At 35.3% G+C, this 21,721-nt stretch overlaps 1 protein-coding gene across 1 annotated transcript in view; it reads left to right on the top strand.

Moving 5' to 3' along the window:
• LOC144962443 (PDZ domain-containing protein GIPC1-like) overlaps positions 1 to 16,945 on the top strand; it is a 29,771-nt gene extending 12,826 nt beyond the window's left edge. The window contains exons 3-5 of the mRNA XM_078895390.1: positions 10,050 to 10,150; positions 10,891 to 10,972; positions 12,133 to 16,945. Coding sequence (XP_078751516.1) covers positions 10,050 to 10,150; positions 10,891 to 10,972; positions 12,133 to 12,317 — 368 coding nt within the window. The 3' untranslated portion in view covers positions 12,318 to 16,945. The remainder of the gene's footprint in view (positions 1 to 10,049; positions 10,151 to 10,890; positions 10,973 to 12,132) is intronic.
• The last annotated feature ends 4,776 nt before the right edge of the window (positions 16,946 to 21,721 follow it).

Here is a 21,721-nt window from a genome sequence, read left to right as displayed (position 1 = left end):
GTAATCAAATCAGTTGATTGCACTGTCACCGGAAGTAATTCTTTTTGCCCGAAGGACAAACAAACAAGGCTCTGTAACGACGTGAACTTATGGTCTCATTGTTGCAATAGGAATACTCTCAAGTCAACGAAATATATTGTCCACTACAACAGTGTTAATTCAGGCCCATAATTGTATTCGGTTATCAGACCTGAAAGTATGTGCACCTCACTCTGTAATAAATGCATTTTCAATTCAAAATTAATCGATGTTTTTAGGAAAGGTTTCGCAAATAATTGTTATTACAAAGATATAGGAGCAACGAAAATGACGTCACTCAGTTCTTTGTTATTGTTTTTGACAGCCGTTTTATTATTAGTTCTCACATCATTATTTCAATCAGACTATAAACGTTCAAGGGTACACTTAGTTTTGTGTGTTGGTACGTTATACCCGGCTGGCGGGTGTTGTAAGTATTTTACCTAAACGGAAAAAAATCAATGCACAACCATTAATGTACTTATTAATTCCTTTTTAAAATGGAATAATCCATCCACGGAGTGTAGCGGTCGTATTTTCCACCTAAGCCTGGAGTGCGGTTTTAATAAAGGGTAGATGAGATATCTGAGTCGTTGCTTTTATCATTGAAGTTGAAGAGTTGCCAGATTGTTTGATTCTTTTGTTCATTTAGATACAGAAACGACACCACGGTAACTGATGAGATGCATTCAGAATATGAGTGTAGGCATGGAAATTTTTCATGATGATCTTTATTGTGTTTGCTCATTATAAAGCGCATTATTGTATTACAAAAATCGTTTACCATAAAACCTGGCAATTATAGTCCCCGTATGAATGACATAACTTGTAAATCAGCCATCACCACTGAGATGACTACTTTTATCATTGCAACATCTACAATAACAAAATATTTGAAAGCCCTCCGAATGTTTTGAACAAAGTGGTAACTAAGGTAAACACTGGCGATTTAGGCCCAGTGCTCTGTATGAGATGGGTATGAATATGACTTTTCGCACGACAAGGTCGACAATACAGCGTATTTAACAAAGGGAAAGAACGGCCTTTTTTGTCTTTAAATATTGTAGTAGTCTGATGTCTTATCAAATGAATAACTGGGGCAATGCTTGGATAGTCAAAAACGAGCAACGACAGAGGTTCAAGATTGAGGATTGCGTTGCCATTTGATGCGAGTATGTCCATTTATTGTCAATGATTTCGTAGACTCACTATGACGGATCAAAAAATCAAGCTGGATATTATGAGAAATGCGCGTTTTACGTCGATTTTGTGTATTTTCCTCGTTTCTTATCACTTTTATACCTTCCGGTATCAGTTACAACTCACAATCGTCTGCACTTAAATTCTTACCTCACCAAACTTTAGGCTTTTGATTCCGCTGTTTATCCTCTTCATTCTATGTGTGTAATTTAATATGCCCTTTTATTGTGTCAGAGTCGGTTTGTTCAAAATTAAACATATATTGTTTTTCCTTTCCCTTAAAAATGATATATATTTTTTTATTTTTTGTTTGTTTTAAATTATGTATTTTATTTTAATTTTATTTATTTATTTATTTTTTAATATTTTTTTATTTTAAACATATTTTTGCATATCACATTTCGATTTGTTGTTAATAAGTTAACACATATTCATATATGAATTAACAGGAAATCTTTTTATAGATAAAATTGATTAATGTCCACTTATAACTTTTATTTCATTTCAACTCCAGATGGATTTGGTAAAATTGATATTGTGACTTTCCAGTGCTTCGTCCTCCCTCCCGTCTCTCTCCCTCCCGTCTCTCTCTCTCTCTCTCTCTCTCTCTCTCTCTCTCTCTCTCTCTCTCTCTCTCTCTCTCTCTGTGTGTGTGTGTGTGTGTCTGTCTCTCTCTCTCACTCTCACAACACACACACACTCTCTCTCTCACTCACCCACTTTCTTTCTTTCTTTCTTTCTTTATCCCCTCCTCTCTGTTTCTTTCTTTGTGTTTTCTCTCTTTCTGTTAAAGTACATGATTGTAGTTATCGGTTTTATTGTTGACTATCAGTGCAGTGGTATTGTATCCTCTTGTTTGGCACTACTACACACCATTCGTTGAATCTATTTTACTCTTACGCGCTTCCTAACCACCTCAGTTTTCTTCATATTTCGGACACAATGCTGCGATGAAACCACCAGACTGCTTGTTTTCCATTTTGTATATTGCTCTTGTTGTCATGCCTTTTTGTTTGATTTGTCCACACTTAATAATAATAATGCTGATGATAATGATAATGATAATAATAATAATAATAATAATAATAATAATAATAATAATAATAATAATAATAATAATAATAATAATGATAATAATGAAAGTGTCATCACTAAAGGTCTAAAATTTATTTCCAGATACACACGTTTGAAAGATCCATTTTTAGCAAGATTCCTATCTAGACATCTATATGATCTTGTAGTTCTCAATTTTGATTTTTTTTTCCTTTTTCAAACTCCATTGTTGTTTTTGACGCATTATCTCATAAACTGAAAAAAAGTATAATCTGTGACATCACAAAAGAAAAGCAACAATATTCAATGATATCATAATGGAATCAAATAATTTACACCGCCCTAACGCTCACTAGAATAAATTTTAAAAAGACAGACAATATTTGCATTTATGTAATATGATACGAATACATATTTTTGGACTCAGATCCCGATCTTTCCTCTTAATGGGAAGTAGAAGTCTTCCCGTTCCAAACTCATTGGAAGTGTGTATCCAGTCTTCCGGACAAGGCATAAACAATGAACAGGTTACATACATTGAATCATTAGGTGGTATAACTATTTTGGCAGCATAAGGTAAAACAGATTCTTGTGAATACGGGGCGTAAAAGTAGCGAGGATGGATGATCTTTATTGATGACCAGCAGATATTTTAGGCTGGAAACTTAAGATGCCATCACTATGAAACCAGAGGACCGGTTACACATTATGGGAATTCAGTCCCCGGGGGGACTGGTTTCCACACTTCCAATGAGATTGGAACCAGTATTTTCACATCACACTATTGTTCCCCAATCAAACAAATGCATTTCAGCAGCTGCATCTTTTTGATGATATCTCCCTCTGCCCCTTTTAAATCATCTTTTATTTATAGTATATTTTTTTTCTTTCTCTTTTGTTTATATCTCTTAAGATTGAGGGGGGGGGGGGGGGGGGGGGGGGGGGGGTAAGGGTCCTTTACTTGTCTTAAGTGATCCCATGTTTTCAGATCTGACATATGGCTTTGCAGTTGTGTGACACTTGGCTTGTGGCTGGTAGATTCCACTGGTTGGTGCAAAGTTTTGATAAGGCATCCGACTCGGTATTGTCTATTCACGGTTGGGTCTAAAACTGTAATGAGTTCATGGCAAGTAACAGCAATATTATCTTTGTTAAACAACATTTTATGATGGCGCTTTCCATTCTGGTACTATATTATGTTGAGGGTTAATATCGGCTTGAGATCCCTTGGAAAGCATTTTGGAATGCTTATGTGGTTATGCGTTATATAAACGCTCACGATAGATTGCTCTTGGTATCGGCTTCTGTGCACTCATTGAACCCGACTGATTTTTTTTTCTTGTGGACTTTTAAGCGCGTCTCATTAACTCTAGATCTGTAGTCGTCTGATTATTTCACCATCGTCCTTTTTTCGTGAAATGACTTAAAAGTGTCGCGAGTGGTAGAACAAACAAACAAGAGAGAGAGAGAGAGAGAGAGAGAGAGAGAGAGAGAGAGAGAGAGAGAGAGAGAGAGAGAGAGAGAGAGAGGTGGGGGAGGAGGAGGGGGGGATAATACATAATAATATTTGTTGCCTCAACCCGCGCACCATGGAATTCTCACGGTCGTGCCGATTAAGGTTTGTGGTTCTGGTGTTGGTTTGGTTTTCTCATTTGATCTTTTTTTTTCTAAATATCGTTTCTTGATTGTGATCTCTCTCTCTCTCTCTCTCTCTCTCTCTCTCTCTCTCTCTCTCTTTCTCTCTCTCTCTCCCTCCCCCCCCCTCTCTCTCTCTCTCTATCTATCTATCTATCCATCTATCTATCTCATCCCTCATTTCTTTCCTCGCCCTCTCTTCCTGCCCTTCCCCTCCCCCCGCCAGAAAGGCCGAATCACATCACTATTTAACTATTACCCCTCATTGAAGCCCGAATCACATCGCTACTGCCGGAGACTAAAATGGTAATATCGATACATGAAACGAGGGAGCTCTCTACTTGCGTATCTGGGTTTTCAATGTAAAGTCGGTAAACAAGGCATTTTGAGTATTGATAGTGTGGGTTTAAATAAAATAACCCCAGTTTCTACCCGCCATATCAATCCTACAATAATACATTAAACTTATAAACTTTAACATTTATAGTCTGTCAAAGGGAATTTATTGAGAAGTAATCGCCCAACTGAAGATGGAAAAAAAAAATAATTACGGCCTTTCGCAACATAAATCCCGTCGTCTATGCATTCCATGAAGGAATATAGATAATCCATCAGACATCCTGTCTGATGTCAACAGGAATCACCCATGTTGTCCAAGTGAGCAAAATGGGGGTTAAAAAAACGAAAGAGCCCGAAGCAGGGCTCGAACCCGGGACCTTCCGGATCACAGTGCAATGCCATAACCACTCGGCCACTTCGACCCTTAAGATAGAAAGTTGCGAAAATCTGTCAATTTCAGGTTAAACAACAAATAGACACTGTGAGCGTGAGGATGTTTACCGACCTGACACGGCCTGACATAGATACGCATTGTCTGCTATTATGTTATTAACTCACTCAATCCTAGAGATTTTTGCGATTTTTCAAAATTGGAAAAAATGTATTTAAAATGAGCATTTACATAGATAGTTTTATACAAACACATTAGCTTTGATACTACCCCTATAATTTGTCTCAGAAAGAAAAATGTAATAATGGGGTAAAAGTAACAAGAGTCAACTACGGATATAGTCGGTGTGAGGGTTGAGTGAGGTAAAACCCCATTGCCACTTCAGATGCTTCATGTCGTCTCTGTATTTCAATCTCGGTTATTAAGTATGGTTTCCTATCTATCTTTGTGAAAATGATGAGAGGTCTCGAATTAAATTCAACTCATGGGTGGGCTTTCTGACCTCTTATATTGGGCAGGAAGGCACTTAGTATATCTTCTATCCCCCTATATCTGTTTTCCAACTTGCTGTCTGTCTGCCTTAGAATGAGATTACTTTGTTTTGCCCTGGCCCTGGCCGGATGCTCTGGCTGAGAGGGAAACAGTCAAATGTATAGTTCGTTTTGGGAGATGGTATTTTTTCCCTTGTAAATCATCTCTTTGTTATGCACTGTGTTATGTTTTGTTTACGTAGTAAATATGAGTGTGTTCCTCTTCTTGAGGATCTGTGCTTGTGTCTAGATGAGACTTTTAGGTGATCTCAAACTAAGTACTTTGATAGTGTGCTAATCTACATTTGTTTCCTATTTGAACCAATTCCCCTTTGTCTAACCTTTTCTTGGTGGGTGCTTTAATTGTAATTGTAGAACTTTTCACTATCCCATTTTCTTCCTTTTTACTGGCGCTGATATGACCTTAATGTGTTGCACGCGCCGTAAAACCCTTAAAAACATACAAACATAAAGAAATTAAACTCGATCCCGGCCTGTAAAGGACTGCACGTTTCATGTTACGATTCATATCTACCCCTCCCCCCTAAAAACAAATTTAAATATAATTATGATAATGGGTTTAAACGAAACCAAATTTAAACTGTGTTGTATTTAACGAAACTTGGTTTAAAGGAAACCATATTTAAATTGCAATGAAAAGGCCATTAATTATGTCGAAGGTGTTGAATGTGTTTGACGTCTGGGGTTTGGGGTTACACAGGACCTCTTCCAGGGTTGGCGAGATGGTGACACATTCCACAGTAGTAGCAGGTCAACATTGACAATAAAATCGCTCAGATGGATAGATACGTTGATAGTTGGATATATGGAGGTAGATTGATAGAGAGGCGGAAAGAGGATATATATATATATATATATATATATATATATATATATATATATATATATATATATATATATATATATATATATATATATATATATATATATATATATATATATATGTAGTGTGGATAGATGGGCGGATTAAGAAAAAACGAGAGTGAAAAGTTTAGGATTTTAAAATTGACAAATTATAGGTGGTAATTATAATTAGTTCAATAATTACTTTAGATTGGAAGGGGGAGGGGGGGGGGGTGCTCTCGATAGCGCAGTAGAGACTGGTTTCGATCCTTTGTGCAGTCGATAATGTTATCTGTATCTGGCCCCCTCTTCCTAAGCCATCCAGCAATGATTGGGTAATTATATATCGTAGATCTAATGGAAGTTAATTTGCGGTTGACCAGCGACCTATCCAAAAGGTAACAAACATTTGTTAATGTCCATTTAGCGCTTTAAACCTTTGAATTTGGCTCCATGTGCCCTATAAAAAATCAATTACACATTAAATTGATTTCCTAATTCTGATAGTTTTGTCTTTGAACTCAATTTTCTTCGCCTAGGTCATTCCGACATATATAGTGACATATTGAGGCGATGGGTCAGATATTGTATTATAACGCAATTTTTCATGGACCCCTTCCCCCCTCTACCTTCCCCGATTTATGAAAAGGCGTTTAGTCAATATACAGTGGCGCATTAACTTTTCGACGGATTGCAAACGGTCTGGCGAAGTTTGACTCACTTGACAAACGCGAGTGAGCTCCTGTTTATAACTAAAGACAATGACGTTACTATAAAGTAAAGTACATGATAGAAACGAAGGAATTGTAAAATCCTATTGCCTGGGTGGGGTCTTTTTGGCTCTAATGGTGGGCGGTCATTTGCTGTCTTCTATCCCCCTATATCTGTTTTCCGAGTTGCTTTCAACCTTTGTCTTGGAATGGGAATACTTGGTTTGTCCTGGTCCTAGCCAGAGCCCTTGGCTGAGGAGGAAACAGTCAAATTTATAGTATTATTTTTGGGAGATGAAATTTTTAAAAACTTGTACATCATATTTCTGTTATCTGCTGTAATATAATTATTTATTTTTAAAAATCAATTATCGTTTTGTAAGCGTTAAGTGCATTCCTCTTAGTGGGATCCTGTGCTTGTCTAGATTAAACTTTTATGTGATCTCAAACTATGTACACTGCTCTTGGAGTCTATATCTGTTCCATATTTGAACCATTCCCTTTTGTCTTACTTATTCTCGTGTGGTTTTAATAAATTTAGACTTTTTTTTGGACGATCATATCCATTTTCTGAAAGGCCGAACATCCCCTTTTAACTACATATTTAGGGTCATTAAGACCGTTGTTGAGAGAATTCGACTAACGCGAAAGTTAGTGGAGTGTGTCAAAAAGGTTTGATCATTGATAAATCTCGACACTGTCCGTTTTGGTAGCGCTCCAAATAATATAGTCTCAAGACATGCCACTGTGGAAGTTTAGTGCCAAAATAACGATCTGTATACATTTTCTAGGGTCCCCTACCACCACCAAAATAAGTAACAGTGAAGTTAATTTAGTAAATCAATAACCTAAAGCACGGGGCGCACGCAATTATAAAGCAAATTTTAACAAAAACGTATCAGTTCAGTAAATATTGCGCTAAAGGCCGGGCTAAACGTATTCTAACTGACAATAAGAAAACTTCAAGGACCACATTAAACAAAAAGTTTAAAGCAATTCATGAAACGAAGAGACCACGAGTCGTGAATTCAAGACCATTGTTTTTTTCTACACTTCGGACGGAGACGTTGAACGATGTCTCCATGGGAAAGAGCGGCATTCTGAAGTTTCAAAGTTCTATAAAATTCAGTTCCAAATCTCTTATACTAACACTATACATACATACATACATACATACATACATACATACATACATACATACATACATACATACATACATACATACATACATACATACATACATACATACATACATACATACATACATACATACATACATACATACATACATACATACATACATACATACATACATACATACATACATACATACATACATACATACATACATACATACATACATACATACATACATACATACATACATACATACATACATACATACATAATACATACATACATACATACATACATACATACATACATACATACATACAATACATACATACATACATACATACATACATACATACATACATACATACTATATATATATATATTATATATATATATATATATATATATATATATATATATATATATATATATATATATATATATATATATATGGCTATTTCTCTTCCTCCACCCATACTCAATGATGCCTGGATTTATCGAAATCCTACCGTCAACTCTGACCACTTCGTTTCTCTTTATTACATACCTGTCAATTGCAGTGCCTAAAATATGTTTCGATTCGTCAACGACCAGCGTTTGTCCCAGGATATGTTCACACACTAACTGGGATAGACCTACCGACTTCTTATTTTTATTATTATATGTATGCGATTCTGTAGATAGAACCGTCAAGGTTGGTTATTGACAGGGAACGCGAAATAGCTATAGTTATTAAAAATAATGAGCAAATAAAGCAAATTTAAAAACATAAAACGAAAAACAAAACATGAGCGAATAGGTGAAATTAAATTCAGATCGTTTGTAAAACAGTGAATAAGTAAATAGATGCAAATAAATGGGTTTATTAATTAATACTTATTAATCAGATATTATTTTAAAAGCTGTATATTCGTGTGCTGTGTGATTTTAAGTGTTTATTTTTCCCGTCGCCGATATGATGTCTAAATCTTGCCATGCTTGTTACGTATCTTTGATTTAGTGTTATAATCAAAATGCACTCGTTGTTATCTGCCCCCCCCCCCCTCTCTCTCTCTCTCTCTCTCTCTCTCTCTCTCTCTCTCTCTCTCTCTCTCACTCACTCACTCTCACTCTCACAACACTCTTTTTTCTTGACGTGAATCTCCCGTGATGGAGTTCATTACAAATAATTGTTTTCATTTGCTGTCGTCGTTTTCCATTCCTCACTTTAAATTACAACAAATCTGTACAGCATAATAATATTGGTTTTTGGACGACGGCAATCGGAAATGTCACAGGTCATCGATTTCTCTACCCCCCTCCCCAACACACACACACACACACACACACACACACACACACACACACACGCAATAACACCACACTCGATTCATGTGTCGCACACACGCGCACAAAAACATCCACACACAGACGGCTGGCTCATCGGTATCTCTACATTCTATCGTGCCATTGTCCCACTACACCTGAGAGAGTAGTAATTATTGTACACATATTATTATTATTGTTATTTGTTCAGCACACACCGCTACACAACAACCATTGATCTGACATAGGCCTGGCCTACCGTACACCAAACCCTGTTGGCGTGATTGTACTCAGAAGAATTGAATGTCTGACATCCTTTATCATTAAAGAAAAAAATAAGGAGACTAAATATCAAATGATAAATGCTTTGTTTATAAAATGATAAGCTGTTAATAAGATATAACCATGAGGATAAAATCATTTAAGTCTCAGTTTATTTCAACCCCCCCCCCCAAACACACACACACACCATAGTTCATAGTGTCTCTTTAATTATATTGATATCAGTCTGTCTGGAGCTTGATACTGTAATTGTATTATTTAGCTTTGATGGGTAACTATGGAAGACAGATTACAGGCTTGTTAATTGGTATGAAACTCTCTCTCTCTCTCTCTCTCTCTCTCTCTCTTCTCTCTCTCTCTCTCTCTCTCTCTCTCTCTCTCTCTCTCTCTCTCTCTCTCTCTCTCTTCTCTCTCTCTCTCTCTCTCTCTCTCTCTCTCTCTCTCTCTCTCTCTCTCTCTCTCTCTCTCTCTCTCTCTCTCTCTCTCTCTCTCTCTCTCTCTCTCTTTTATGACTGAAAATATTGGATGTCCATTTTGATTTTGTATATTTTATTTTTCTTGTTTTTTTTTTGTTTTTTTTTACAGCAAACATTGGGCCCTCATCAGGGAAGAAAGGCAGTGGAAGTGTTGGTACAGGGAAACAGACTTTACGGCTTAGGTCAACGGGACCTGCAACAGTTGAAATTGTAAGAAACATCGTAAGATTTTTACATCACACCTATTCGTCAAGGCCTTTGAGGCCTTTTGTTTTGTTTTAAGAGTGAGAGAGATGAAATATCAAAAGGTGCTATTTCATCATAAACCTGTATACTAAAGGTCAATACTAAATGTTCAAATCGAAGTTCTGAAAAATACCCCATCCTCCAAACCAATATTGATATGAATTATTGGGAGAGAGGAAGTTAATCTGTGCATTTAATTTCCACATATAAGTTATTCTTTTTAAAAAGTTGGGTGAGATGCACAGCAAGTAAATGAATCAATGACTTCTTTTAAAAGCAAATTTCTAGAACTAATTTCTAGAACTATCTTGTCTACAATCACGTATGATATATCAATTCAATAATCTTCACCTTTTCTCAATAGGTAAGGTAGAATTGGCAGTTGATCAGACAGACTTGTAAATTACTTATAACCACATGCCGTTTTCAAAAATAAAAAAGTGAGAGAAAAATAAAATAGTAATTAAAAAAAAAAAGAATAGAGTTATCCATCCAATATAGGACACAATCTTATTTTGGAAATGGTTTTTGTGGTAACATCTGGTTTTCATCAATGATTTATCAAGAATTGGATTTGAATACAAATTTTAAATTTTGTGTCATCAAAAAAGGTTATGTTGAAAATTTCAATGGAAATGAAATATAATCAATAATATCATGAACAGACATTGGCAAGTTAATTTGAGATACTTTTTTCTCCCCAGCCTGATGACGTGGTCAATGTTGCTGTAGATAAAATCAACAATTTGCTGGAGTCCTTCATGGGCATCAATGACAATGAGATGTGTAAGTTTACTTAGTATTGCTCCAATTATTAAATCTACAGGCAAAAATGAATTTGGTAAAACTATCATGGGATATTTAAAAAATAAAAGAAACAGTAGAAAACACTAGCTTGGACACATGTGTAGTATGTGACTTCAAGTTTTTATTTCATGATTTATAAATGCTGAATGTGGCCACCACTGGCAGCGTGGACAACATCAAGCCAATATGAGAATTCATCCCGAACACACCGTAGCATGTCATGGTACACTTGTTGATTGCAGCTGTTATTGGATCTTTCAAGTTATCGATACTTGCTGAAAGTAATGGAATGTGAACTTGGTCTTTAACACCCCCACAAGAAAAAGTCACACACAGTACGATCTGAGGTCTGGCAGGCCAAGCACATATAGCAAGGTCTTTAGCAACTATTATCGCAGAGGCACATTTTCATTCAAATAAGCTCTGATCCCAAGATGCCACAATTCAGCTTCTAAGTTTTGTCCTGACCCTGGCCAGAGTCCTTGGCTGGGAGGGAAACAGTTGAATGTATAGTTATAGTCTTGGGAGATGATATCTTTTTGCCTTGTAATTCATCTCTCTGTTATGTACTGTTATTTTTTGGGTTTTTTAAACATATGATTTGTTTACATTTGAGTGTGTTCCTCTTAGTGAGATCTTGTGCTGGTGTCTGGGTGAAACATTTAGGTAGTCTCGAACTAAGTACACTGATAGTGTGCTCTTGGAATCTACATCTGTTCCCGATATGTACCATTCCCCTTTGTCATACTTTTTCCTCAAGTCCTTTTAATTGTACATCTAATGTCTTTACTATCCAATTTTCAACCTTTTTTATTGGCGCTGATATGACCTAAATGTGTTGCAAGCGCCGTAAAACCTTTAAAAACAAAATGAACCAGTTCCCTGTGTTTTATTTCTTCTTGGGCGCTTTTGATTGCATTTTCTTCTTTTTATTGGTGCTAAAATTACCTAAAATGTTGCAAGCACTGTAAAACTCTTAAAACTTAAAAGCGTTTCTTGTAAATCAGAAGAGATTGATGAAATTTTAGTTACGTCCTGAAACATCATACTTTAGAATACCCATTCTTTAATGTACTATTCAAAATGTTGGAAAAGTTTTTTTTTATTATTTTGTAACGTTTTCTCTCTCTAATCATTAGCCCAAAATATATGGGAGATTGGATCCAAGGTAGACAACCCCCATGACTTTGCCGTGAAGATGGACGAGTCAGACCTGCAGGAATTTGGTTTTTCTGATGATTTCATTTTTGATCTCTGGGGAGCGATTTCAGACGCTAAAAGTGGAAGACTTGCTCAGGCTACAGAATTCAATGAGCAATTTTAGTCATCAATCATAATTGTATTTATGTTTGTTTTTGTTTTTGAAATTTTTGTTTTTGATTTTTCCTTTTTTTTTATTAGATTCATCTTTCTTGTTTCCATAGTTTTGAAATTGTAATGTTATCTTTTTAATTTCTTGCAAATTTCTTATTATAATGTATTCTTTCAAAATTAAAATTTTTCCTGTATTCAACATGATTTTCCCCCCTAGTATATTCACATCCATTGATTATTCTCATCTTGCATCAACCCCATGCTTTCTTTATTTTATCTGTTGTGTTCATAATTGTGTAGAAAATTTTAATTTCGCAGTATGTTGTGGGTAAAGAAAGTTAACCAGTCTTTTCCACTATTGTGAAATATTTATATAAATATATACATTAATTTATAAAATTGTGATATGGATGTAGTCAGTGTATGAATGGGATTATTGTCTCGTATCTAGCACAGTAAAGCTCGAATTAAAGTGCCACATGAAGTATACTAGTGTTTGTGAAATAATTGGCTAGAAATCTTTCTGTTTACTCATACATTCCAAACCAAGATGCCAAAACTGCCTTGGTGATGTCAAACTAATGGAGGAGTTGTCCTGCAATAGTTAACTTTTGACTGGAGCTGTCTGATGGATTGAGATGTCGATAAATTATTTTAAAAATTTGATTAATAATCGAACTACGATTAACAGAAATGAATAGATTTTTAAAAATATTTTGTAATGTTAGAGCCATTGTGATTTTTGCTTCTTTTGGTTTGTTATTTTTGTGTGGTTTTTGTTGTTGGTTTTTTAAAGATTCGGTAAAACTACTTATATTTCAGTGTTTACAAATTTGTGTATCTGTCATACATGATTTGATAACATTTTAAAGTGAGAATAAATTATTGAATGCTGAAGATGCATTGATGTCAATATTACCAAAAAGTTTTTTAAAAACATAGCTGCCAGCCTCAGAACAAATTTGAAATCTACAAGTTTGTAATTGATTATTAATACACCAATCAAGCGACACAATGTGAAAATACCATTTAGTATTTCATCATCTCCCTGCTGCTTTATTTTTACTCCGGTCGAAGCTACAAATGTGCCAAATCTCCACCAACCATACCAGTAAAGGATTGGAAAATATTTCTATTGGTAAAAGGGTTCTTAAGTTTTAATGCAATTTGGGTTTTTCTTTTTCAATATTATGTTAAAAATGTTATCAAAACAAGCGAGAGTGAAGACAGAATAAATCGGTATGATGATGTCAGTCTGTTCTAATTATAGTAGCTTAAGTCTCTTGCCATGGTGTGTTTGGGATAGATACTCGGTGGAGTTTTGACTTTTGTCCTCCAATAGGAGGCAGGGAGCCAATAAATGTGTCTTCTATATCTGTTTTCCTACACTTTCTGTCTTTGTCTTGGAATGGCCTTAGCTGGGAGAGAAACCGTAAAATGTATAGTTATTGTTTTGGGGAATTGTATTTTTTACCCTGTAAATCATCTCTCTATTTTGTACTGTTATATTTTTGTTTTGAATATCATGATTTGTAAACATTCCGAGTATTCAAAGTGAATGTAAAGCAATTTTAAGCTCATTTAGTGGATTTTGCGCTATATTAAAGCTCAAGTTTTTTGGGCGTTTTTTTATTCTTTTTAATGGGGACCTGCGCTTGTGTCTGGATGAGACACATCTGTTCCGTGACCTAAAGCAACAAACAAATTTAAAAAAAAAACAAAAAAACATTTACCTTTTTATCTTACTTCTTTTCGTATGCTTTTAATTATAAATCTATAATTTTTTTACTATCCTATTTTTCCCTTCTTTTTTTTACTGGCGCTGAAATGACCTAATTGTATTGCAAGCGCCTTAAATAAAAACAAAAACAATAGGAGATAGATACTAAATAGATGCGTTACATCTGATTTGATTCAGATGCTATAATTTGGGTAGTCTTTTATTTAGTTATCAGTTAGATTGTATGAGGCAATTTATCTCTCACATTAATAAAGTTACTGAGACATCCGATTTAGGTTTAGCAAAATTTAAATATTCTTATGCCATTTTGTGTAAATCATTTCTATATTATTTTGTGAAGCTTTAATTCTTATTATCCCATTTGCAACAAAATTTTGATTGATGTATCACAAAGACATTCGTAGCTCATTTTCTCTGCCTTTTATGTTGAATGTGATTATATTTTTAGATTCATTATTTATTTACAATCGAAAAAAAAAGTTGCTTTATATATTTACAGTTATATACAAAAATATTCTTAGGTTGTTTTTCTTTTTTTTTTGACTTGTCATCTTATTTGCCTACACACTTAAGTGTTACATTTTTATATAGCATTGATAAATTTGTAACTTGTACAGCTTATGTTTGGAAACAGCACAAGGACAATTTGAAAATAGATCCTTTAGAGAATTGTTTGATGTATGTACAGAGTACCTGGTTGTGATTGGCGTAAGTGGAGGCAGTTTATTTGTCCAATGCCAAATTGTGATTATATTTTGATACTATAGATTATAAATCATATTATCTTTTGTCAACCAGCATTTCTTTCATATTTGCCTTTTGTTTTCCTGTCAGTCTCATTTTCACATGTTTTTTTTCCCCCTCAACCTTTTTGCAAAAATGTGTTTTGAAATGAATATATTATACTTTTATGCATTATTAAATGTCAACACGTGTCACATAAATTCTCACTAAATTTATCATGACAGGGAGAATTAATAGTTGCTGAGCAGATGTTGAACACATCAGTCATCCAGTTTAGTGGATTTAAAAGTCTCTGATTCAAATCTGGAGGAAAACATTTGGTTGGTCTCTTCTCCTTTTTATCTCAAAGACACGGCCTTGTTATTCCCGACTGGGTGGGGTTCCTGACCTCCCACAGTGGGCAGGGAGGTACATTCTGTGTCTTCTATCCCCCTATATATGTTTCCCAACTTGCTTTCTGTCTTTGTCTCGGAATGAGATTACTTGGTTTTGTCCTGGCCCTGACCGGATACCCTGGCTGAGAGGGAAACAGTCGAATGTAGTTTTGGGAGATGATAGTTTTTCCCTTGTAAATCATCTCTCCGTTATGCACTGTATTATATTTTGATTACATATTAGATATGATTTGTAAACATTTGAGTGTATTCCTCTAAGTGGGGAGCGGTGCTTGTGTCTGGATGAGACATTTAGGTGATCTCAAATTAAGTACTTTGATAGGAAGCTCTTGGAATCTACATCTGTTTCCTATTTGAACCAATTCCCCTTTATCTTACCTTTTCTTGGGTGCTTTAATTGCAATTCTAGAACTTTTGACTATCCCATTTTCTTCCTTTTTACTGGCGCTGATATGACTTTAATGTGTCTTGAGCACCGTAAAACCCTTTTAAAAAAACAAAAAAACAAAATATTCCCGACATTAGTTTTACTTCAAAGTTCATAAATAAAAGTTAGCTGTCTTGGAATAATAACTCAATGGGTCATGAAAAAAGTAGCAAAACTCAAAAATATTAAGTGAGAGGCGAGGCTTTTTCCAAAGGAGGCCCAGCTTTTCTTTTGTAGAGTGTCTAGGGTTCCTCAAGGATTTTCCTGCAGTGAGGACAGAAGGTTAGGGCTAAATTTCATATTTCACTGTGCATAGAGGTGCATTAGTTGGTTTAATTTATCTTAATTATCCTTACTACAGATAAATACTTTGCAAGTAACAATCCTGAAAAATGAAAATTTTTAAAGAAAAATAGAAAGAATTATTTGAAACAGAGGAGCCTTTATAATCTTAAAACCCAGCCTTGATTCAAACATGTGAGCTGATGAAAGGTGGTTTGGTGACTTTTCAACGATCTCTTGGTCTCAATGAATTTGTCCCAAGTAAAAGTCTACAGGTTTTTTAATGGATGGGTTTTATGCATGTGCCATTGCCTTTAATTTTATATTTCAATTTCGTTGTCAGCATTTAACTCACTCAACACTAACGCTGACTATTTCGGTATTTGTCTTTGACTACTTTAACCCCATCATTATTTGCATTTTTCTGAGACACATTATTTTCATATTATTAAAACTACTGTTTTTAATTTTTACATATTTATTGTGATTCAATTGAATTACGCAGACGCAAATTTTCTTTGAGATTGAGTGACTGGGTGTTTTGTTTTTGTTTTTTTATTTTTGGAAAGTACTACCTGTCATGTCTTCTATCCCCCCTGTATCTGTTTTCCAATTGCTTTCTGTCTTTGTCTTGGAATGAGATTACTTGGTTTTGTCCTGACCCTGGCCGGAGAGGGAAACAGTGGAATGTATAGTTGTAGATTTAGGAGATGATATTTTTTTCCTTGTAAATCATCTCTCTGTTATGTATTGTTATTCTTTTTAACATATAATTTGTAAACATTTGAGTGTGTTCCTCTTCGTGGGATCTTGTGCTGGTGACTGGGTGAGGCTTTTAGGAAATCTCAAACTAAGTATACTGATAGTATGCTCTTGGAATCTACGTCAGTTCCCTATTTGAACCATTCCCCTTAGTCTTACTTTTTCCTCAAGTCCTATTAATTGTACATTTAGAATGTTTTTACTATCCAATTTTCTTCCTTGTTACTGGCGCTGATATGACCTAAATGTGTTACAAGTGCCATAAAACCCTTAAAAATAAAAACAAACATTGGGGAAGTACCTTAAATCTATTGGTAGAATGGACAGCACAGAGGTAGAGGGCTAGGGTTGAGTGAGTTAAGAGAAACTCATTTCTTGACAACGTTTTTTTGAAGAATTCAAGTTGTATTGAAATATTCTTTCTTCTTTTATTTTCCATAGTAATCTTAAAGTGCCAAGCTGTTGAATTTCTTTCAGTAGATTTTTTTCATTCCATTTTTTAATTTTTTTATTTCACTATGATTACATTGATTAGAATACGTGTTTATCATGTTAGTCACCATTTGCCTTTTTCTATATGTTTGTGTATGCCATTGATATATGCTTGTATTTGTTACCAAACAAATGGCTGTGTGTATCTGGCTCGTTTAGAGGAAGACCAGTTATCATCTATTTGGAGTTATAATAATGGGAGTTCAGGTAAAGAAATTGCTTTATTTTAGTGCGGGGCGGTCCTTGGCAAGCTTAAGGACCACGGTCCTACGGTCCTTGGGAAATGAAGACCGCAAGGACCGGTCTCTAGACCGGTCCGTTCATTCTTGAACCGTTAAAGACCGCTACACGATGAAAACCGTGGCCTACAGGAGTAAAACACACGGAGTAGTCACACTCATTTCAAATTGTAACCTAATTAGAGAAGAGGGTGATGCCTTCTTTATTTGCTCACCGTACTTCATTGTTACTTCGATAATTTAATAAAATTTGAAATTTATCCCCATTAACGTAGATAATGGCATCGCCCAAGGCGTTGATCGAGTTGTTCGTGGCGTTGATACACACAGGCAACTCCTACCCCCCCCCCCCCCACACACACACATTAGAGGGCAGCGAGCATTGAAGAGTAAGAGAGAGACGTGAAGTTATAATAAGAGGGGGTGGATGAGGTGATAAGAGGGGTCGATGGTGACTTTTCGCCAGATCTAACAAACTCAGCTACCCATTCATTGCTGAGTAGACAGGGATTCAGAAAAAAATCGACTGCACCCGGGATCGATCTCTGGCCCTTTGCGTATAAAGAGAGTGCTCTATCAACTGAGCTATCGGGGTCCCCAAATATTCTATTGGACCTTTTAAAAATACAGACGTTATAACTGTTTTTTTTTTGACGGAAGAAACTAATGAAACTCATATTACTTGATTAGTTAAAACACCAAACGAAATTTTAATATTATTGTATTATTTTAAATGACAACAATGCGATAGAAAGGAGTGGCGACAAGAGATGGACAAAAGAAAACAAAAAATCAGACTTGCAACTTGCTAGGTTCGACACACACACACACACACACACACACACATCTTTAGTAGTCACATACATTTCAAACAATAACCCATTAGAGAAGAGGGGTCATGCCTTCATCATAGATCATTGTCATTGCGATCATTATGGTGTAGTAAATTTTGAAATTTACCCCGTATAATGGAATCGTCCAAGGCGTGCGCCTCCTGTTCCCCCCATCTCACACACGAAAGGGCGGTTTGCGGAGTGGAGGGAGGTGGTCGTCTGTGTCGTTTAGTGTATGGCAAAGGGGGGTGGGTGCGATTAATTAAGTGGGATGGGTGGTGATTGGTGGAAGATAGGCAAAGGACCGAGGCAACGAATCGCTGGGGAAGTAGTATGGCGCGAGACCGTTGAAAGGTGATAAGAAGTGAGGACCGCCGGCGGTCTTCCTCTTTGGGACTGGACCACGGTTCACAGCTAAAAGACCGTGGGACCGGTCCTCGGTCCGGTCCTCAGCGCGGCACTGCTTTATTTATCAATTCTTGATACAAGTCACTCGATGATTTTTTCAGTAGACGAGGAAGGGACAGGGAAATGACTCTTCTTACAGTCTACTCTATATTTCCAAACTAGTCCCTTTTTATGTGGCTTTCTGCCTTTGTCCTGGAATTAGACTCAGGTGATCTTCAGAATTTTTCGCTGAGAGGTAGACAAAAAGATATATGTCTTAGAAGATTTTTATGTCTTTCTTGTAAATCTATCCGTTAGATATTTGTATTATTAGCTGTTAATGTGTATGTTGTATGCTTTGTTGTTGATTCCTATCAGCAACGTTTCTATGTCAATATTTGGATGGGTCTTTAAGGTTGTCTGAAACTAGACACATGGATAGATTCTACTTTGATCTGTTGTATTTTAGAACTGATCTTCTTTGTCCTATTTACTAACATTTGATTGCAAAGATGAATTTATACTTGAGGTCTTTTGGTTGTCTCATTGTCCTCTGTTTTTCTGGCACTGACATGACCTGTAAATGTTGTTAAATGCCTACACATCACCATTTTGTCAAACACGATTTGATCCATACAACAAAGTTATACTGTGATAAGCTACTCAGCTTGTAACACTTTCTTTATGATCAGTTATTCAAAACAAACTAGTGCGCATATGGAAAATAAGGGTGCTATTAAAAGTACTTTAAGCAAAATAATATGAACTCAATGGCTTGTTCAATTGTAGCAAGTGTAAATTAGTTTCCATGAAATTGAATTAAGGTAATTTGGCCTTTGGTAGGATTTGATTTTAGTCCTTACCTGACCTCAGATCTTACTGTTTTCATTAAGAGATCAGAACCATCACTGGTGTAACCCTACCTTGTTTTCTGTGTGAATGTTGGACCCCATTGAGTTGGTGAGTTCTTCATCTACCACAGTTTGCTTTTTCTTTTATGCCTCTAAATCATACGTCCTTTCCATGTGCCTTTTTTGAAATGTTGCATTGTAGGCGTAAAAGGAGTGTGATATCCTAAAACAAATACTGACAATTTTTTTTCATAAAACACTGGTCTAAATTGAGTAACAATTTCATAAGATTGAAAAATCCGAATTGTTATTTATTGCTTCAAATTAAAGTTCAGAAATTTGGGAGAATAGTAAGAACAATGATCACACATAAATAGGAACAATCTAGAGGAAATAAGCCTAAATTTATGCTTTGTTGAAAAAGATTTCTAATTCACAGACATAAATTACATAATACCTAGTTAATCATGTCAGCATCTTCATTGTTATGAAGGCTTTGCTGTTACTGTCACTGCTCTTTTGATGAAAATAGTCGAGTCTACTGATAATTGATAGGGAGTTAAAGGTCGTGAAATATTTATACTCATACTATTATATTTTATTCTCATTTTGTTGATTATCTTAAGTGTGGTTTGGTAATTTGTGTGACAATGAACATCAATGCTACTTGTTTCATTGATACTTGTATTTTGTATAGTTCACAGTTGATTGTTGTGACCTTGAACTGTACAGTATTCAATATGTTACTATGTTGACCACGATTTTTCAACAACCAATCATTCCTCGTTCGTTACATTCCTGTGCTATTTTTTTTATCTTTTATGAAAATACATTATTTTTATTACTGTATTGTAATTAAAGTGACTGATGGCGTTAGAAATTCACCCTATAGTTTTTATTGTTGTGAATTCACATAATCACTTTGTTTCAATTAATAATGTGGGAAATCAAAGCAGTTAGGATCATCACATTCCATACAAGATAATGACGAAACTGAACTAGCATAATCATGTGATGCTGATTTATATATTCATTTTGTCATAATTAAAAAATCTATTTATTATTAGGTCTTTTGGGTTTTTTTTTGGTTTTTTAAATTTTTTTTTTGGGGGGGGGGGGGGGGGGGGGGGGGGGGGGGGGTGTGAAAGTTAATGCTGTTTAAATCCACAATGATATAAAATGTAATTCCAGCATGTTTACAAAGGGAATTACTTCTTTTTTCTTCGTTTTAATAAACTTTGAAATTTATTGATTTCTCATGAAATCTTTTGATTTCTTACTAAATTTTATTTATCATTATGAGTTTGCATTATCAGTCGCTACTTTAATCAAGGGTTCCACAGTTTTCCTAGGGACCACGAACAATCTAGGATCAAATGTATTTTGATAGAACATTATCAATATTCTCTTTAACAGCAAATTAAAAAAGAAAAAAATCTCTTCCACAGAACTTACATTTTTGTTGAAACAGTTTCCAAATTTTCATACTCGTTTCCTATAAATAATTTTAAATAATATGTGGGTAGGAAAAAATGCTTTTGAATTTGTTTTAAAAAAAAAAATTTTCACACAAAAAATCCTATCTTAATCATCTTTAACAAACTTGCATACTGCCGTGTTGGTTCATATTTATATTTAAAATAAAACTAAAAAAAATCTAAATCAATTGAGTTTGGTTTTGAATTCTGAAAAATGTTCTGTGAACTTATGTCATGTGTGTAGTGTCCGGTACAAAAATGATTGTAATTGTCTAATTATAATAAACACAGTCTTGAAAAGCGTCACCTAGTGTTTTCACTTAATGCTGTGTTTTAGTTTCTGAGACTGAGGTCATGTCCGGTGCAGGGGAGGTTGCTCGAGTTAATGGGCATGATCTATATTAACTTTCCATGTGCTCGAAGTCATTGGTCACATTGCAAAATGTGCTCAAAGTGACCCACATAGTGAAAAGTGTTCACAGCTTTTTAAATATCTAACATCACGATTGGTCATTTTATTCAGCTTGACACATGGGTATGTTTACAACGTTCATAAACAAAGCCGCATGTTTACATCTGTTAAGATTTATCCAATCGTTGGACAGCAACAAATCATGTGATTGATGACCTGGTTGGACGAAAACATGAATATAGATCGCTCCCATTTGTATCCCCCTTCTATTCTAGTCCTTGAATGAGGCTATTTTTAGTTTTGCTTCACATAAGCCGGGGTGTTTACAGTGAAACAGTTTGGGAGGGGGTAATCTTTTCTGTGAAAGACTA

This window comes from Berghia stephanieae, chromosome 1 (genome assembly GCF_034508935.2).
Source record: "Berghia stephanieae isolate SIO BIC M18660-M18661 chromosome 1, UCSD_Bste_1.3, whole genome shotgun sequence".
Taxonomy (NCBI): Eukaryota; Metazoa; Mollusca; class Gastropoda; order Nudibranchia; family Aeolidiidae; genus Berghia; species Berghia stephanieae.
The sequence above is the reverse complement of the archived record's forward strand: the minus strand, read 5'-3'. Positions and strand labels throughout refer to the sequence as shown.